Genomic DNA, 20,643 nt, shown 5'->3' on the forward strand with positions numbered 1-20,643 from the left:
AAAACTTGAACATTTTCAAATATTATTCAAATTGCAAAAATATATTCATCGAAACTCTTAATATCAACTAAGAATCACATACTGATTGAAATCAGAAAAAAAGCTTTAAATTTGACATACATGTACATTAAGAAAATACGTGACTAACCGTATCTAATTTCTTGTGTTTCAGAACAAGCTAATCACTTGAACCTGTTCAACAATCGCCAGCAACCGAAAAAGAAGCGCAAGAGTCGGACTGCATTCACGAATCAGCAGATCTTCGAGCTGGAGAAGAGATTTCTGTACCAGAAGTACTTGAGTCCGGCCGACAGGGACGAGATTGCCGCTCAGCTGGGTCTCAGCAATGCCCAAGTGATCACGTGGTTCCAAAACAGAAGGGCGAAGCTCAAGAGGGACATGGAGGAGCTTAAAAAGGACGTACAGACTGTGAATCCACTTTTGGTCGCTCAACATCACAAGACTTTCCTAGAGAATGTGCAAGATCTGGGAATCCTAAAGAAACGGCCATTGCCAAACTCCATGGATGAGAAATCGTAGAGATCGATTCGCGAAAAAATGTTGCTCTTTTTCGATCTTCTGTGTGCAATCGAGACTCGATACACGAATTAGACAATGGACAGTTACTCATGTAATGGTATCTTCGATCGAGAAGATCAAACAGTGATACGATGTCGTATTACGACGTATTCTGAAAAGCATATACGAAAATTGTTTTATGCGTCAATGTATAAATTTTGTATAGTTTTTTTTTTATGTGCGATTAAATCCTTTGACGTAATTTAGTACCCTTCCTTAAAAAAATTTAAAAAAAAAATAAAAAAAAATATGCGAATAAAAATCTTACAATAATCTTCTCGAACTTACTTATAACATTGCTTAATAATATACTACGATTAAACCTACAAGCTCATTTTTGTAGAATGATTTACGCTCTTGTTGCATTCAATTTTTCGATAAGCAAATATTCTCTACAATGGTACAAAGCAGTGACAAAAGCATAAATACGATGTAGCAGAAGAAACGATAAAAGTAAAAGTTATAAATTTCAATAGAAATTTTCGTTGTGCTTGTTAGAACTGAAAAAAAGTAGCGTTTTATGTCGTAATTTACGGCTTGAAAAATGAAAAGCGCGGAGTATTATACTGTTGTATAGTCTGGCTACAATTTTATGAAGCGCGGAGAGCGCGGTGTATTATATTGTATTTATTATCATCGCGAAAATAAGGGAGGGTGTGAACCGTGTGAGGGAGGCCGGTTAAAACCGTCGATAATAAATTATTAAGCGAATATTATTCCTTAAATTATAAAGAACCACGCATTCTGTGGCGCCATTATGTAAATATACTGTATATATCGTATGCATCGTTCCCTTGATAACATTACATATAAACATGATAGAGCCGTTATATATGATTAGAATAAAAAAAAAAGATCGTAAACATATAAATGGGACACTGCAATATACCTGATTATGACTTTAATTAGTGAATTTTAGGAGCGAGTACGTAAGATGTATATCTACATACGTGGTGAGATTCGTAAAGTGATAGTGTGAGATGCGTGAGAGTAAATTAGGAGCGCGTATATAAATCGACTTAGTACAGTGTATAGCGATGCTAAATAAATGGAAGAAACACATTATTGAAATTATCTGCGTATCAACTTCTTCACCTTTAATTCACACATCATCTGTTCTTCTGTCAATCTTCCTAGAATCTCCCATCTACGATATTTGTTTCTCGATGACGTAGATAAAATTATTGACTTTCAAAATTAATGGTAAAAGAATCTTACACGTTCATTATAGAAAAATAAATGTTATCGATCGAACCGAGTCTGTAAGATTTCAAAATAAAAAAAAGTCTTACATACGAAGATCGTGTTATTTCTTCGGATCGCTTTAATGAAGTAAAATTTACATTTTATTGCGTTTTGCGTAATACTGTGCACGGCAAAAAAGACTCGAGGCTCGTTGGCGTGCATGTAAAGAGTCACAAACGCGCATACATAGAGATGAAAAGGAATTATTCTCCAAAAATAGCATGTACCAGGCTGCGGCCCTTCCGAGAATCTTTTTGAAGCCATTCGCGAGGTTTACCCAGAGATGTAATTTATTAAGATGAAGTCATTTTCGCCCCTTTTTCCTGTTGTATCCGTTCGTGCGGAGTCTGGCACTCGTCATAACCGAACTTTCGTTGCCGATAGATCGGAGTATCTACAAACTGAGTAGCTTGCAAACCACAAATACAAGATCTACAGATGCTTATTTTTTGCCTATATAAAAATTAAGCAAAGTCAATCTTTTTTCTTAATAATGACGAGTTTGACAAACGATTAATGTAATTCTCAGATAATTAAAATGGCAAATTAAACGTTTATCAAAATAAAATCCATTTTAAATTAAAAAATAAATAATTATCCAAAAAATTTTGTTAATTTTAATTATACTTTTAAAATTTAATCCCCTAATATCTTGTTATATAAAAGCAGCTTAAAGAAAGCTGAAAGAAAATTTTAAGACAAGCTTAACATAGACAATAGAACGGAAGCAAGTGTTTAAAATATAAAATGTAAAATATAAAAATGTGAGCAATGTAAACTACATATAAACCTGTAGGAAGCCGCCAGGTACTTATTAGAAGTATTGAGGGTGTACGAAGTACAACCAAGACATATAATCAGCATATACTTAACGCGTGTAATACACGTAATCATATCCGCTATAAACATCCTAGATTCTACTCGATTAATCTATTGCGCTAGCAGCAGCACACGTTTTATATCAGAGATAATGACGACAGGTTAATGATAGGCTCATTAACGAGGCCTCATATCAAATGGTTCCGTTTAGCATCAGATATTCAAGCAACAGGAAGCGAGTTGTGATAATGTCGAGCTGTTTATATATCGTGCATTGTGAAACTCGTTGATATGAAATTAACTATATAAAGCGATTATACGTGTAGACAATATACTTATATTTTATAAAGAATTTCTAAAGATTTCCATCCGCACATTTATACACGTAAATTCATGTCTGCGTGGATTTGCAAAAATTCTCAAATATCCGGTGCTTTAAAAAGATCGACTGTTTATTACGCTCGTTACGATCGGCCTGATCGATACATGCGATCGTCGAGAAGCGAAGGATTCGATAATCCGAAGAGAGGCGAATTTAAAAAGCGTAAGGTCGGACAAATAAAAAAATTCAAACGATTAATCGATCGCAAGTACTCTTAAGCTCGTAAAATTAGAGTGCGAAAAGATGTTTTATACAATCGTCGGTGTACAAGTCGGAAAAAAAATATGTATAATACGATTACCGACTTGAACGTACGCGAGGCGGTTCTCAGCCATCGCTGAAATCAACGGGCCCATATATGAAGCAGTAAGCAAGGTAGCTCGTACCGCCCTGTAATTCAGACGCCGCAACATCCAAATAAAGAATTCATAATGGCGATGATGACCACCGTCAATTTTCTCCGATATATCCGATACACCAATAATTCAGATGATCTCCGACCGGAATGTGCAATATCATTCATCGACCTTCATGCACCTCGAAGCGCATTAAGTCGCGGCTCTACGAGATCGCACGAGTAACGCACGACATTAACGAATTATCGTTTAATCGCAACAATCTATAATCGATTCGTACGTTTACATCCTTATCGCGAGACTTTTTAATATCGCGATCGATATCCACTCTCGACACATTGGACGTAATTAATTTATGGCCTATTTAATCCTAATTATTTTCGATACATTGCTCGTTATTAAATAGCATTGCGAAATGATACTCGTTAATGCGAATCCCGAGAATCAAATTTATTCCACATAGATTCAATATAGATATGTAGACTACGTGCGTGAAATGAATCTTATCGGATTATCGAAATATTAATTTCGTGGTAATTATCGATCGGTCGGTAGCAGGCAAATCGCTTCCGTTTAATCACCGGGTTTGAAAACGAAACTTTCTACCGCTTCGATTAAAAACTTGTCTCTTCATTTCCTTTAATTGAATCTAGCGATAGTTTCGCTCCCGGTATAATTTTATTTGTAATATCGAGAAATAGGGAACACAATTGTTTGAAAACGTCAATTTACAACAAAATTACATCACAAAATTACATCTCGATATTATCGCAAAAATATTAAATATGAATCAAGACAAAAAAATAAAATAAAATCACATTACTTTAATAGATATTATTATTAAATATTATTATTATTATTATTATTATTGTTATTATTAAATAGATATTATTTTAAGGTAAAATCATTTCTCGTGCCGCTTAAAATTAAATTTATATAAATATCTATAAAAGTGACAATTCATTGATGTTAAATAAGATTGTCGGAGATATCAGAAGTGCATTCTACAAACTGATCGAAATTACCGGTAAGTCAAGTAAGTTCACTCAGGAATGACCTGAAATGTATCCCTCATGGACGCACACTAATTTGTCCCTATACGAGAACACGTGCGAGCGTACGTAGTCGCACGTGTCGTCGACCGTGCCGCCAAGATAGACCGTGCGAGCGTATTATCCGGCGTTGTTTTGCATAATCTCAGAAGATACCTCCATAAAACGGCTCGCGTAGCTCATTTTCCCGGCATTGACACGCCCACGTAATTCGGACTCATTTACTCGTTGACTCGCTTAACCCGCAGCCAGTCATGCGTCAGTCAAGCCGGCGCTGCCGCAGATCCATAATTTCGATTCGAAGCGTTTCAGCACGCGAGAAACGAGTTTCCCTCGCTCTGCGCGGATGTAATTAGACGTGGATCTAGGCTCCCCGGCCCATCACCGGGCCTCGTTAATGCGATATCTCGAGCCCGCCGAATCCTCTCGCCTCGCCGCCGATCCTAGCGCGCCGAATCCTCTCTCTCTCTCTCTCTCTCTCTCTCTCTCTCTCTCTCTCTCTCTCTCTCTCTCTCTCTCTCTCTCTCTCTCTCTCTCTCTCTCTCTCTCCCGCCCCCGCCCTCGCGCTCCTATTCCGTCCATTCGCCTCGTCCTTTTTTTTCGATTCTTCATAGACTGACTTCTTTCACGTGGCTGATTTCTACCTGCGCGGTCTTTCATCTCGTCTTCGCCAACGAGGTCCATTTACACGGCGGGAGGACTTCTTTTGGGAGGCCTAGCTACGTTATACGGTTCTAACTAACGAGAGCTCTCGTAGCCCGGACGATGGAAGATTAATACGTGGGAGTGTTTAGGCAAGGGTGGGTGGGTGATCGAGACGATATATTATTCGCGCGGTTGGAATCTCGCAAAACGTTGCTTTAGTTGGATAATAGATGATGCCAGATAACGAGTTTTAATAAGTATAACGTGTCGATGTGTGCAGTTATTCACGTGCAAAATTATCTTGGAATATAATTTCGATGAATTTGAAAAATTTTGCACAAGTTTTTGATTATAAAAGAAGGCAAAAAAGAGACAGAAAGCGAAACAAACATGCATAAACAAAATTTAAAATTTTTGTATGATAAAAAAATACAATATATATATATATAACCTAAAATAAATAATCTTTCTAAATAACTTGTTGAAATTTTTTCGAGATATTAATTTCGTAATATATATGTATCTTTTATATGTAAAAAAATATATTCTGTGTAATAAATTTAATTTCTGTTTCTCGACACGTTACCACTATAATTTTACCATCATTCAGTTCTATTTATATAAAAATATATTCTGCAAAAACTGAATTAGTCGCGTCACATCACGATTGTACCAATTAGGTGTATTATTAATAGCCGCATTGAGACAGGGTTAAGCAAACGGAGTCTGAGAAACTGAAACGCATTAACTGATTAGAGATCCTTTCACACGCGTTATCGGGTAAAACGCGTCTGGGAAAGTGCGCCGGTTCGCGAGGGCCGCGCGTTCCACGAAGATGGAAGCGGATAGACGTACGAGAGTCGTTCGTCGTCGGCATCGTTGGCGCGAATGGGACAGCTGATGGGCCGGTGTCCCCGAAGGCGATCGGCCGAGACCAATCAGCGTTCGTTCGTCCGTCCGCACCCTAATGACACCTGCAGGCTAAAAAGCCATGATATTCAACAGCCGGACGCTAACGAACTCTGCTGCGCACCGCATGAAACACAAGGATGGGGACACGGCCGCAATACCTTGCACATAAAGCGCGATATACATGCCTTGAAGTTCATTATTACTCTTAGAATAAAGTTTCTCGAAATTTTCATATCGCGTCTTTTTTCATTTTTTATTTCTCCAACTATATTAAAAGTGTTGAAAAATTTAGAGCAAAAAAATAGATGTTAAAAACAGTAATTAATATTTTATTTTGAAGATCCTCGCGGCAGAAAGTATTATGCCAGAGAGAATATTCGTAGCGCTCAGACTGTTAACAAGAAGACGGTGCGGTTGTCCGAGAAGCGGTAATCTAATAAAAGCCGATTCCGCGCAAAAAAGCCCTCCCGTGTGCGTTAATTCCATCTTGTTTTGCGGATCACTCGAGGTGGACGACGCGATGGTGTTCGCGCGAGGCGCTATGCGTGCGTATAGAATGATCACGAATTACGATGACGTCAGGTTGACGGAACGGAACGGGTACCGGATAGGTTAATGGTAAGGAGGCTCTCCGGGATCGAGGCTCGGGTCTGCCAGCGGCTCGGCTCCTGATTACAGACCACCGGATACTCTACACTCTCGCTCTCACTTCGGTTATTGTACCGAGCGGTGTCGGGACAACACTATAGATCACTGGCCATCCGGCAGTTTGTCCGATCGGCGGCCAGAGAGGAGGTGTTGTAACTCGTGGAGGTGGTCCACGGCATTCCAGTTTCACGAGAAATTTATCGGTGGCGTCCTCCGCGTCCCCCGCTAATGCGCTCGGTGAAGCTCCGTCGTCTTCCCGGCTCTCTAGATCATCGGATCTTTCGGATCAGTTTGATCCGGTGAGTCATAAATCTGCGACTCTAGGACTCTTGGAATGTCCCTTTAATTCTAACACAGACAGCTTTGCATCGAAGCGAATTAAATTTGAAAAATTTTGACGAGTTGGATTTTGTGTAGATATTTTCTTTCGCGAAAACTAAAATTCCTGCGTAATTAAATTTGCGGATTGGAAGATTCCGAAATTCGCGCGAGGGATGAATAATTTAAATCACCATAGAATCGTTCTCTGTCTCTCTTCCACTCTCCATTCTTCATTCGGTAACGACGTGTTGTTGTTTAAATAATTCTGTATGAGTTCCTCCAGGCGATTGTCGATAGAGGCTCACGTCAGAATGCGTAATATTTTGAATACGATCGTTATGCAGCCTGCCCTCCAGTTAAGGGAGATTTAGATTTAGGCATAGGCCGGATCGAGGTAACGTCCGCTAGATGCGCTGCGTGGCGTGTGTGTATGTCGGCTCGGACAGATTAGAGGCTGCGAGATAATTAAGTAGCGCCTTCGAATAACGCCCAGCTACACAACACGCCGATGCCCGATATTCGTGCCTCGAATTTCCCTTCGAGAAATTCTGCTCTCCCTCCGCAATTCTGCTCTAAAATGACATCTTCGTCGAAGATGGAAAAGAGCGAAAATAGAAATAAATCCTTCTCACTTTACGCGGCCAATAATCCGTTTTACGGCGTTTAAATAATTAATTAAAGTTTTTCCTCATCAAAAATACTATTATTTATATTTATGAGATATGTAAATTTTTTTTAAATTTTATTCCAATAGTCCTGGCAAAGCGTTATGTAAAATATTTTCGGAGTAAAGATCAATGACAACCCGTAAATGTATATTCTATACAATTTCTCTATAATTTGTTGACATTATATTTCGTATAAAAATTAAGAACGAATTAATACAAAAAAATTATATGACAATTTCTCAGTTTGACTACACTGCCGATATCCAGAAGACGAGTATGACGAGCGAATCCACGTGCAGCCGCGCTCACACGGCAGAGACAAAAGGCGTCCATCGTCTCTCGAAGGATTCCACGGATCCCTAGAAAAGGACCACAGCACGAAGCTTCGGATTATTAGTGAGCGGGTAGTCGTAGAAGGTGTGATTCTGACGTGTCGGACGCCTCTTCTCCGCAGGTGAGAGATCACGAGACGAGAGAAGGAAGCGAGAGAGATGGGCGAACCGCGTGAAAATGAGAGAGCGAACGGAGGGAGACGGCGATACCGGTCGGCGTACGAGCGAGAACGAGACGTCGCGGGGCCCAAAGCGGGGCGGCAGGGGGGGAGGTAAAGGACCGTTCCGGGGTGGGAGAAGATCAAACGAGCCGACGAGCCACGGGGTGGTCCCTACCCGCGCTTTCTCTCTCTCTTTCACTCGCGTTTCTTCCTTCTTCTCCGCCGACTTGCCTACCAAGTCTCCTCGGCTCCTCTCTTTTTCTCCCTCCTCGGCTTCGTCGCTCTCGTCCCGTCTCTCTTTCTCGCGCGCTTATATTATTCATATTTCCACGCTCATGTTCTTCGACTATGTGGTTCGACGATCTACGTTCTCTCCGATCTTCCAGCGCCTGTTACCATACGGCCTCGCCGCAATGCGAAATTGTTCGACGGAAAGTTGCATCGATCTCGGCTTTCGCAATAAATTTAATTAATTAGGAATCCTCCTGTACAAGTGTTTTTATAAGCAAATTTTTTCATAATTTTTCATTCGATTAAATATAAGAATTTTGCATTTCCCTCTATCGATTATAAAATCCTTTACCTGGGATCCTCTTCCTCATCATCTAGCAAACTATCGCAAAATTTCCATCATGTGTTCATGACTTAATCTCTTTAGAATTAAAATCGTAGGAATTTTATTCATATCTGATTACTTATCTATTATCTGCGTTTTGCCTTGAAAATTCAGAAGCTCGATTGAATACGCGCGTGCACCGAATTCCGCGACCCAAACGATGTGGCTCGAAAGGACGCGCGTTCGATCGTCGCGCGCGAGAGCGCGTCGCATTAATAAATTCACCGCAAATCACTCGACGAGGAGAGCGGCGAACGCAGGCAAGGAGGGCGACGATTTTAGTTGCAAATCGCAAAGCGCCGCGAGAACCGACAAAGGCCCCATCAAAAGGACCGCTTTCCTCCCCCTCCGTGGAACCTCGTTCCACGTCCCTTTCCCTACCTCCTCTCCTCTCGCGCGCTTCTCTTCGTGCGCCCACTCTCTTCGTTTCCTCCTCCGCTTCGTGTACTTTTTTCCCTTCGCGTCGTCCTCCCTTCCCGACTTACCACCGGGTTCTGGTAATCTTTCTCTCTCTCTCTCTCTCTCCCTTTCTCTTTCTTTCGCTCCCTCTCTCTTCCGTGTTCAGAGTATCTCTCATTTCTCCACACCTTCGCCATTATCATACAAACATTAATGACGAGCCGGAAAAGTACTGCGGTCAGGAGACCGCAACATTATCCTCGCTAATCGTACGCCGGCTCTGCTTCTTTGGTTCTACGCGATAAAAGATAGAAGAGATGTTCATTGTGCACGCCGAGACAGATTGTCTAGGCAGCGCTAAACAGAGGAAGAAGCGGTAAGAAGGATATAAGTGTTTTACTTATATCGTGTAAGGGATCTTATCAGACGTATTTTTTTTCTGCTTAAAAAAAAACATTGTATATTATCTTTGATTAATTGAGGACACTTGATGAAGTACAGAAAACGCGACATTCTATTACATATTCTGATATAATATTTTAGTATAACGCGATAAATCGGATAAAAATCTCAGTAAAAGATTAATTATGTGTAACTTTAGATATAAATTGTTCGATTTATATACAGGATGTGTCTCAACAAGCTCGAAAAACTTCAGGAGATGATTCCTTGTCGAAAATTAATAGGGGTTTTTCATATAAACATATACCCGTACATCTCTCCCTGTGGAGTTACACTCTTCCAAAAATGGGGGTAAAAATTTGGCTTTTATTTTTTTCTCAAATTTGGAACAAGTTAAAGAAATGAAATTAGGTTGATATTTTCTACTAGTAAAAAGGTTATTTATTAATATTTTCTTCAACCTCCCATAATATTATAAGAGGATAAAACTAGCAATCCCTATTCAATTTTTTATTGAAAATTTTTAATGTTTGTATGAAAAATTTTCCTTAATTTTCGACAAAGAATCATCTCCTAAAACCCCTCGCACCTATCAAGAAACACCCTGTATGTATATATATATATATATATATATATATATATATATATATACATATATAAACATATATACATATATGCATATATGTTACTATAAAAGAAACATGAATGCGATTTTAAATGCGATTGTACGACGGACAATATCCCTGCTGTATTTATTATATTGCCAGTAAGATGACAAAGGGATATTAACGTCTTGTAATAGCAGTTAACACGCCGGACGTGTCTCATGCAAATGAGAACGTCAATTAAACGGCAACGTGTCGGTTGCCGTCTTAATACGACGTCACCGCATCCCTTCTTGTATTCTGATGACTTCTCCATTCGGAAGCGCATTTTGTGGAGAGATGTTGCCATCAGCGTCAAAAGGCGTTGTCTGACGCGAGTATTGATCACTTCACGAAACATTTTCAGACAATGCCATCCGCCATCTGGACCGCCATTACGAACGATCACGCATCAAACTGATGGACGCTGGTGGCAAAAGTACTGCGGGTTTCGAAACCACCACGTATGGCGCGTATTTCGTGAATAGGAGCAACGAGAGCATCTTACTTGCATCCGCGAGAATTAGCATAACTATTTACAGACGAGTTCCTAATACTAGACAATTATGATAATATATATGATTCTCAGAAGAAAATATTTAAAATGTTGATTCTACAAATATTAAATATAGTAATAAAATTATCACACTCCTGTATAGGCATAATTTGACTTCGATGATATAATTTTTCTCTATTGCAAATAGACTCGAGATAACGCGGGCGTTTTTTCATCATCTCAATCATCGTCGGGAATGCGATGGTACACGCGTAGGTGTAGTTCCGGACGCGCAAAACAAAGAAATGAATTCGGGCGCATCCGATGCGTAAATACGCTCGCGCGAATCGAAGCGGTGGGTGGAACGGGCGTGCTTGCTCTTTACGGCCGATCCGAAGATCGAAGCCGGCTCGATCGAAGGGCCCCATTGTCTCGTGGCCCGATAGATATATGAGGCGCGAGAAAGATCTCCTCTTGCCTCCCCGCTCGCGCTGCGAACGATCTCTCACCCTCTCGCGCGCTCTGTCTCTCATCTATCGTCCCGGGTCAGGGATTCACTCCTCCGTTGGTCCCACAAGGAAGGACCACCCACCCAACCTATACTTAGCGAGGTGTCGGCAAATTGAGCTATAGATGCCGAGGGTAATGCAACGAGGAGGGAGCGAGGGGGAAACTGCAGGGGTGGCGGACCGGCATCGTCAATACCATCCACGCTATTAGAGACCTTGAGGGCGAGAACGCCCGTGCTTGCTTGGCTACCACTAATTTCTTACGCCACCTGGTCCATTCTTCTATCGGAAATCTCGCTCGCTTTCTCTTTTTCTCTCTCTTTCTTTCTCTCGCCCCTTTCCAATGGCTTCACCTATGGGAAAAGGGAGGATTCGAAGTATAGTTGCACTCTCTCGTGTTGCCAGACGGGAAGCAAAACCGCCATTTGGGTGGTCTTGTGCGATACGCGAGATAAGAAGCACCGACAAGTTATAATTACCGATGCTCCTCTATCAATGAATCAGGTTTTTATAAAATTATTGTAAATATAAAAACATAATTACGATAAAAAATATTTTTCATATACGTATACACGCATTCAAGAATAATCAATTTACATTCGTGGTAAAATTAAGGCGGATAAATTTATAGAAAAATCAATCAATTTTTTGCATATATTTTGTGCAAATATTAATTAAAATTCTATCGAGCTTTTATATCGCATCTCGTTAGAAATGTACACTTTTAAAAAATGTGGCAAATATATACACAAATATACTACACATTTTATATACCCATTCATGAATATGTCAGTAGAAAATCGAGAGCTTTTAAATTACTCTTCCACGTAGACACACTTCTTGTTAAGCATGCAGCGTGCACGCTCGGCGCAAAGCAGGTTACCACAGCGCAGAGGGTCAAATAGCCGCGAACTTCGTCACGAGAGAAGATCGTTCGTGACAGCTCGGCTCGGGTATTTGAAACGACGATGAAACCCGGGCTTTGCCACTCTCGTTGGTCGGCGCGTTGGCCGAGGTTGCGTTTTAGCACGCGAGCTTTTGCAACTTTACGACCGACACTATGCACACCCTACCTCTTTCTCGCGGCTTCCCTCCCCCTCCTCCCTCTCTTTCCGTCTCCTCACCCTCCTCGGCAGTCTCACCCAGTCGTTCCCGCGTGGATACGAAAACATGTGGGTGTTTGTAGGCATCGGGCCGCTATGGTGTTGCCGTGTACCAAGCACCGTGTCGTGGATAGGCACGTGCATGGTTGGAGCGACAATAAACGCAATGTGCCGTGTTTCAGTTCCTCGAAATTGATTTTTGATCCTTTGCTAAACTATATCCGCGAGCGCGGGATCTTTGTGACATTTTTAAAAAAATCTTGCAATTGTCAATGTGATCCTCTACACCTCTTATTTTCCATCGATTGCATATATGACTATCCGAATCGCTAAATTTAAAATTCGTGCTCTTTTTATATTGCATATTTTTAAAAAAATTATATATTTTAATCTCAAATATGTAAATCTCACGCTATGGTTTATGGTAAATACCGTCGGGTTGCGAAAGAGAGAAGTATCGTTTCTTCGTACATTGTTGATGAGAATTTCTAATAGGTATTTTCCAATTTACCAGAAATGGAATAAATCAAGGGAATTATGTATCATACATTATACTATGAGTATACGATTCTTGAACGAAGAATATTTTATCGGCGCGTATGATCGATTCATGCAACATAAAAACTTGGACAAGATAATTAGCCGTTTAGTCACGGTTAACGATTCGTATCAAAACGCGCATGATGCCGGCCTTCGATCCTTTCGATGCCTTCGCATTACCATCGTATTAATAAGCATTTACGTGTCTAATAAGCGTTAACAAGTTGCTCGGATCATGAACGATAAGTTAGATTCATTACGCAAGTAATATTCTTTATAATTGCTATTGTAATTTTGATACTTAACGCAATTTAGATTATTATTATAGAAATTAACAATTAAACTTGTGAAAAATGTGATATACAGAATTATTTGTGCACACATTTTAGATGAGAGAAAGAGAGAAAAAATTTAGATAAAATGACATTTTACAAGAGATTACATACGTTATATTTAAATTTTCGAATCAAATCATTTTTAACATATTTATAAGTATCGAAACGTAAAAGTATTTAGCTGAAATGATGAATAATCATTTTTCTATCGCATAATTTTCCTAATTAAAAAACCTTTTAAAATAAAAAAAAAACTATAGCATTAAGCGCGCTTTCTTTTCAATTATTTTTAAGAAAAGAGCCTCGACAATTTATAAAAGTCGTTAGTAATCAACAAAGCATATCATTTCCCGCGAGTTCATCCGCTTCCGCGTACAACCGTCACTGCCGTTTCCATCTAATAATTAATTTAAGCGCTTAATCCTTCCTTCCTCCCCCTCCTCCCTTCCCCGTCACACCTTTTCCATGGCGCGTTCCGCGCGCCTGCGATCATAATTCTCGATTTTAATCGATCTCCGAGCGCGCGAGGGCGCAATAATATTTTCGGTGCCGCGGCCACATCGCGCGGTGCGTGCGGCCCTGTGTGACTCGTGTAATTGGCTCCCAACTGGACTTCAAAGGGCGCCGCTCTCCTTCATCCGCGCCGCCACGGGCGCGAGAGAGCCGACGGCTCGCTCGCCGGCCGACGGCTGAGAGCGAGAGGGAACTATATGAAAATTATACGCGCCATGCGCGTCGTTCGAGCGCGAGCGAGAGGATCGCGAGGGGAAGGGCGAGACCGAGCGATGCGAGCGAGGGAAACGAGGCGAGCCTAGCATAAATCCATGAGAAGGAGAGAGAGGCAGATATTAGGGGGAATTCGAAAACGAGAAAGAGCGAGAGAGACGGAGGGAAGGTGAGCGATAGAAGACGAGGTGAGCGAGAGAGAGGCGTGCGACAAGGACGACCGGTGGACATTGCGTTGAGCTGCACGAGCGGGACGGGGTTAGAACGTGTCACTTGGGGTGTGACTGAGACGAGGCGAGCGAGAGAACGAACAAGACGGACGAAATCGCTCACTGGTGTTTCGACATGGGCCAGATAATGTTCGATACGGAAGACCCCTGTCTCGTTTGGTTAATCGCTCGATATATGTGTGTATATGCGTTTTTTCACCGTTTCTCTCGACACCCGTCGCCGCGGGATGTCTACGAGGTGACGCGAAGGAGCGGAAGACGGTGGTGCGTCTGTGTTTCGCGAATTCTCGTAGAAAGTCGCGAGACTAGAAAAACGTGACGGCGAAAATTCGCCGTCACTTTCTCTGTCGACGCCGTGAATTCGCAAAAATAATCGGAATTCCATTTGGACGGCGCGCGTTAACCATCCTTCGGATCGAAGCTTGGAATGTCTAGAATATTTATAGTATTTCAGTGGGACCAAAGTGATTTATCGTTGCGCGAAAAATTATGTAAGATCGAGAATTACAAAATCTTCGGTTATTGGAGAGAGATATATGAAAGAAATATTAAACTGAATAATTTAAAATCGAATACGGACAATTATTTTAAAAAACTGTAGAGATGTTACAACATTTGAAGATCTTTTAAAGATTTTTTCAAATATCTCTCAAATTTTTCTAGAGCGTTTTTTGCGATCTGTTGCATATTGTATTACATCTTGAGTATCGCACATCTTGAGCTTCGAGCTCACTTCCGTTTTCGCGGGTGCAAAAATCGCGGTGACTCCCACGGCCGGCGTCTCCAGCACTTGAGTAACGAGGAGGCTCTTTCAGATTCTACGGCGAATCGGGGCCCGATCCAAGGAGAGCCTAACACCCGAGGACACGGGTCGTTTAGGCGGCTTCTTTCTTCGATCATTAGTCCGGTCCGCGGTCGACCGAGGGTCGTAAGTCCGCGAGGGGGCCTCTTCTTCCACATTAACTCCGCTCGCCCCCGCGCGCGGCTCCGTTTTTTGTCTCCTTCCTCTCTTTTCGCGTCTATCTTATAACCCCGGTTTCGTTCTCCCCGCTTCCTCCGATCGTTTCATGGTATCCGACGTGTATTTTGACAGAAGCGTGTCTGGTAGTTCGGCCTTTCTATGGAAAGAGAATCGATAAGAGGGTTGCGGTTTGTTGTGATTGCGTTTGTCGCCATCAATAATCTGAAATTATTGGCTCTGCGAAGTTCCCGGAACTTTGCTTGGTCAACATTTTTCTAAATTCCAAGATTTTTTTCAGGACAATTTTTATGCAGCTCTGCAATTTAGGATTACAGCGTACAGATGTATTGCACTGCAGTATAAAAATCAGGTCGTATTTTGCTCGAAATAGAGACGGTTGGCTCTCGGAATTCTGAATTCGTAGATCTTGTGCTGATTCGGGAATATGCGAAACCGCAATAACTATTGAATTTCAAAAGAGCTATTTACTTGGCTTCGACACGTAAGCTGGAATTGTTCACAGTTGGTAGCCGTCACTCTTCCGTTTCAGAGAAACAGTCGAGACGAGAGTACCGGACGCGAATTATATGCTCTATAAGTACGTTTCCGTGAAACGCTACATTTAGGCACCATGTGACGTACGCGTGTAAAAAACCATAATTCAGTATGATAATTTGGTACGCATGTTTATTGGCTTTATGCGAAATTTAATAAGCGCCGCCTAATCCTCCGCTAATTTTAATTCAAAATATGCTTGCATAAAAATTGCATCATATCGCAAATATTCGCTTTATTTCGAACCTCTTGTCGATCGATGTGTCTTTTCTCTATGTCATCTATTTCGAACAAACTCGCGGCTCTTCGTCTCTCTTACGCTTCACCGTCAACGCGCTTTCTCTCTTCCCTTTCTTCTTACCTTCGTCTCTTTCTCTCTTCGCGAGATGTATAAGGCAGCGGCAGTACACACAGAAAATCTCAATCATCTCCGGCCGGTTTCTTTTGTACTTGGCGCTCTAAAGGCAGCCGCTGATTGGTCGAGGGGCGTTCAAAGAGCGCCGCCATGACTCGCAAAGCGGCCGGCTTTTGTTTGTGAAACAATGGTGCTCGGTGCTCACCTCACTTAGCGTGCCAACCAAATGACAACCTCTTCCGATATTTAATCTATTAGGGAAATTAGCGGGTCACGCGAGTGCCCGGTCCCGAAGGCGCGAGAAGATCGAGCGATCCTGGAGAGATCGAGACCTGCCTGCTTCCCTCCTTCCGCCCACGGGCAGCTTAGATCCCACGTAGATACACGGAAACCCTAATTAAACAATTAGTCGAGAAGTCTTGCCAGCAATCTTCTCACTACTCGCCTCGATGACAAGATCGATCGTTTCGCCGCGTTGAACTGGGAAAATTTTCGCTTATCCGCATCAACGATCTATTCTATCCGATCGTATCTTCCTAAAGATCATATTTAAGAGGTGCGGCTTTCTTCGACATTCTAGGTCTTTGCGAATTAAACTGTATTACGTACGGCTCTTTAGACAATACGATGAAAAATAATGCATCAAGTTACGCGATACAAATTTTATAGATGACAAAGAATGGATTAAAACATTAACGAAATTCAAAGTGATATCTGGATATTTCAGTATATTTCTTAATTGCGATTCTTAGACTCATATGTATCTAATCTTTGAAGAATGTATGACTAATCGTAATCGAATGACTAATTGTGATAAAATCTATAAATAAATATGAATAAAGAATCTCGCGATACTTTCTTTTGTATGATTTAGCATGTTATTCAATCATGAAACAAAACTATTTATATTAAACAATAAATAATTATATTACAAAATGTTACAATAATCTCGACGATATTAATCAAATTGGTCACAGTCGTTGCCGTTAAAAAAAGACGATCTGTCATTGTACGAAAGTTTCTCATCAATTCGCACGATTAATAATCATTTAATTAATCGATCATCTCGATCAATTTATCAAACAATTTTTCTCTTTCTAATATAAAGTTGTATTTGACAAATCAGGTATCCGCCTAGTATCATTTATGGCAGTGCAATCTCGTGAATTTAGTATCTGGACAACAGCAAAAAAATTTTCTTCGATAATATAAGATCATATTTATTTCATAATTTTCAAATGACAAACCATGCAAATACTAAATAAAATAAAAATAATAAAAATAATAACTTGTGAATATAATATTTATTTTATTAATTGATCTCAAAATTGTCAAAAAGTTTTATGTGTGAAAAGGGATAGAGAAATATTAAGATAATAAAACATTTAGATTTTTTTACAAACTCTAATCCATATACCAACAATAAATATATTGCTATGACAATATATTGCTTTGACAAATTCTTTTAATACTATTCCATTCTTGCGTTTAGTATGCTGTCGATATCTCTATCAATTTTTATTTTGTATTTGTTAAAAAGTTTTACGCGCAAAAAGGGACAGAGAAATATTAAGATAATAAAACATTTAGATTTTTTTACAAACACTAATTCATATATCAACAATAAATATATTGCTACTTTGGCAAATTCTGAAGTGGTTTTCTCTCAATATTTCTCTTTGCCGTTTGAAAAACGTGTCGGTAACGGACAAGGTAACAGAACTTTAAGAGTTAATTAAATCAAAGACTGCCGACGCGGACTCGTAATAAAAGTAAGAACACGTCCCGAGGTATGCATTATAGAAGGATGCAGCAATAAAATAAAAAGCTTTCAGAAAGGAAGAGATAACAGCCTTGAATGATCCGAAGGGTTTGTGCGGCCGCTTTTGGACCTACAATAAAATTCGGCTTCCTATGATTGAACACGCGGTATGCGTCTGCGTGCCAAAATGCGCAGATATCATAGGTTCACAATATTACGGTTAAATTCTATTTAAATCTAGATCAATTTTTCTCCAGAAAAATTGAGCTTCTTAATATCAAGACACGAAATATTTGAGAAAAATTCAATATTGAAAATTTTAAATATTTTTTCGTACTAATTATATTTCAAAATTGTAAAATAATAAATCTTTTATTGTTCGTAGGATAAATTCATTTAATTAATTCAATAGATCGAAGCAGGTCGGTAGAAAGGACGAAGAGAAACATTTTCTTTCTTCAATCGACATAATAGAATTTGTCGGTTGATGAAGAACTCTGTTACGAGAAGTAGAAGACAAGGTAGGCTTCCAAGTGCGGTACGATCGGCAAAGCAAACAATCGACGTGATCGAATTTTTTCGAAAATCGGTTGACAGTCTGATCGACCAACGGATTTAGCCGCGTCATCGGCGGCTCCTTTGGGCAGCTATCCTTTTTTTTGCTCCGGACCCTCCCTCTTCTCCCGGCGTCGATTTTTAAAGGGGGAATCCCGAGATCGCTAATTGATTAATCATGACCCCCGGGAGTTATCAGCGTCCCACCACGCTCCGCGTCCGCCATGCTCTTTATTTCTTCCTTGCTCTCTTCCTTTCGCGAATCGCTCATTCCAACCGACCAATCTCCTCTTTTTCTCGTCCGTAGTCCTTGAAGTAAGGTGAAAGGACTATCCGCGAAAAAATATAACGTTGGTGATGACGATGTTTCAACGAATCTACCTGAGCTTGTTGACTTTTCGCGCATGCAATCTTATTCAAAATGATTTCAAAAATGAGCGCTCTTTAATCTCGAATGCACTGCACATTTCTCAATTTGCTGCACGTAAACTACGGTAGGAAATAAGTTTAACACTTGAAATTTTCGGGCATTTTCGTATAATTTAATGACAGTGAAGAACCTAATGTTGGATAATTATTTTTTAATATTTGATGTATTTTTTAAAATAAAATATATAAAATCAAATTAGTTTTTCATTAAAAAAGAATTACAATCCAAATAATCCAAATTATGCAAATAATGCAAATAATAATGTAAAATTTAAATTATAAAAAAAAGAATTATATTTATATTTTGCATCGAAATATATATATATATATATATATATATATATATATATATATATATATTGACTATATTTCAATATAGTTATACGTTATTTAGTACTATTATTTATAATACTCAAGAAGATATAATAAAATAAAATATCATTAATTAATAAACATATTATTTTTTGTTCGTTGCATAATATTAGAAATCAGTTTCATCTCCTTTTTTACATCGATAAATTTATAATTAAATTTTATTGCTCCTTTTGTTTAATAGCTTATGCAAAGTGCATTCTTAGCACTTGAGATAGCATTTCACACGCGATCTAGAACGAAGGTGCAAGACAATTAGTAAAATAAAATATATGTATTATTACGCGAAACATCATTCTATTCGAGGTTTTAATTTTGAAACGATGGGGCTCCGGAAAAAAAGACCTTCCGTGGTGGCCTAATTACGACTCAGAAAGATAATTATTCGATTATTCACACTCGCTTGGTCGAAAATAATAAAAAGAGCCGATGGCTAGGGAAAAAAACGGGGATTTATGGGCTATTACGATTCGTTCTACTGGTAAAGCTGAATGCGCAGGAGAGATGTTCAGGAGAAGACAAGCCATGGACATCTACAGCCATCTATAGTGAGTTACTTCGAAGTAACCGTACTAACCATAGTAGCCTTCCAAGAAACCTACATTCACATCAGCTGATCGACTACAAGATGAATGACAGAGATTTCATTAATATATATGTAAGAAAATTCTTTTCTCTTCAATATCTTCTGACGATAAAATAACTATCTCAAGTATCTCTATTTATTAAAGCAGATATCTTTACTATTCAATGTAAGTACAAAAATCAAATGCAAAAATGAAATTTTTTTTTAGTCTCTTTTGATAGAAATATATATATATATAATTTATATGTCATCTTTAGATTGTTAAATCAAATGACGTTAAATATTTAAAATACAAAATCGATTTACAAATGATCACTTTAAAATTGCATTTGATACGATCAAACAGATAACTAATAAATACGAAAATAGAACATAATTATTATTTTACAAACCTTTCGGACAAAAACGCAATGTATAGAGAATATCGAAGTTAAAATAAATAACAGATTCTTTACAAACCTAACTCCGACTCTTAATAAGATGATTTATTTTTATTATAAACAATTTATATTACTGATATTATTACATTTTTTTCTCTCTAAATTGAATTAATTATATATTTAAATTAAAAAATTGAATTTATTGTTTACTGAATTTTAAGTTTATCTGCATATATAATCCTATCAGATAATAGATTAGTTATAGTAAAGGCTATTATATGCATAAATATATATAAATTTATAATATATAAAAAATTATATATATATATATATATATATATTTGTATGATAGTATATATGCAAATTTATGCGTGATGATATACATTGCAATAGAACAATCAATAATCAATCTTTCGAATGATACCTGAGGGCAATTTTTTGAGTGATAAAAATTGCTCTTACTTTAAAGGGGGCTTGACTTTTTGAATCTCTCCTCGGCGACAGGAAATCTCGTGCTTGCTTTCGGCGAAGACGAGCAGGAAATTTCGATCGCTGTTTGACGACGCGA

At 39.2% G+C, this 20,643-nt stretch overlaps 2 protein-coding genes across 2 annotated transcripts in view; one reads left to right on the top strand and one right to left on the bottom strand.

The window, feature by feature from the left end:
* Positions 1 to 1,650, top strand: part of LOC105248058 (muscle-specific homeobox protein tinman) — a 47,443-nt gene extending 45,793 nt beyond the window's left edge. The window contains exon 2 of the mRNA XM_011252615.3: positions 173 to 1,650. Within this exon, the coding sequence (XP_011250917.1) occupies positions 173 to 540 (368 nt within the window). The 3' untranslated portion in view covers positions 541 to 1,650. The remainder of the gene's footprint in view (positions 1 to 172) is intronic.
* Positions 1 to 20,643, bottom strand: part of LOC105248059 (cysteine-rich hydrophobic domain-containing protein 2) — a 161,758-nt gene that overhangs the window by 87,729 nt on the left and 53,386 nt on the right. The window lies entirely within an intron of this gene.

Source organism: Camponotus floridanus, unplaced genomic scaffold (assembly GCF_003227725.1).
Source record: "Camponotus floridanus strain SB8 unplaced genomic scaffold, Cflo_v7.5 scaffold88, whole genome shotgun sequence".
NCBI lineage: Eukaryota > Metazoa > Arthropoda > Insecta > Hymenoptera > Formicidae > Camponotus > Camponotus floridanus.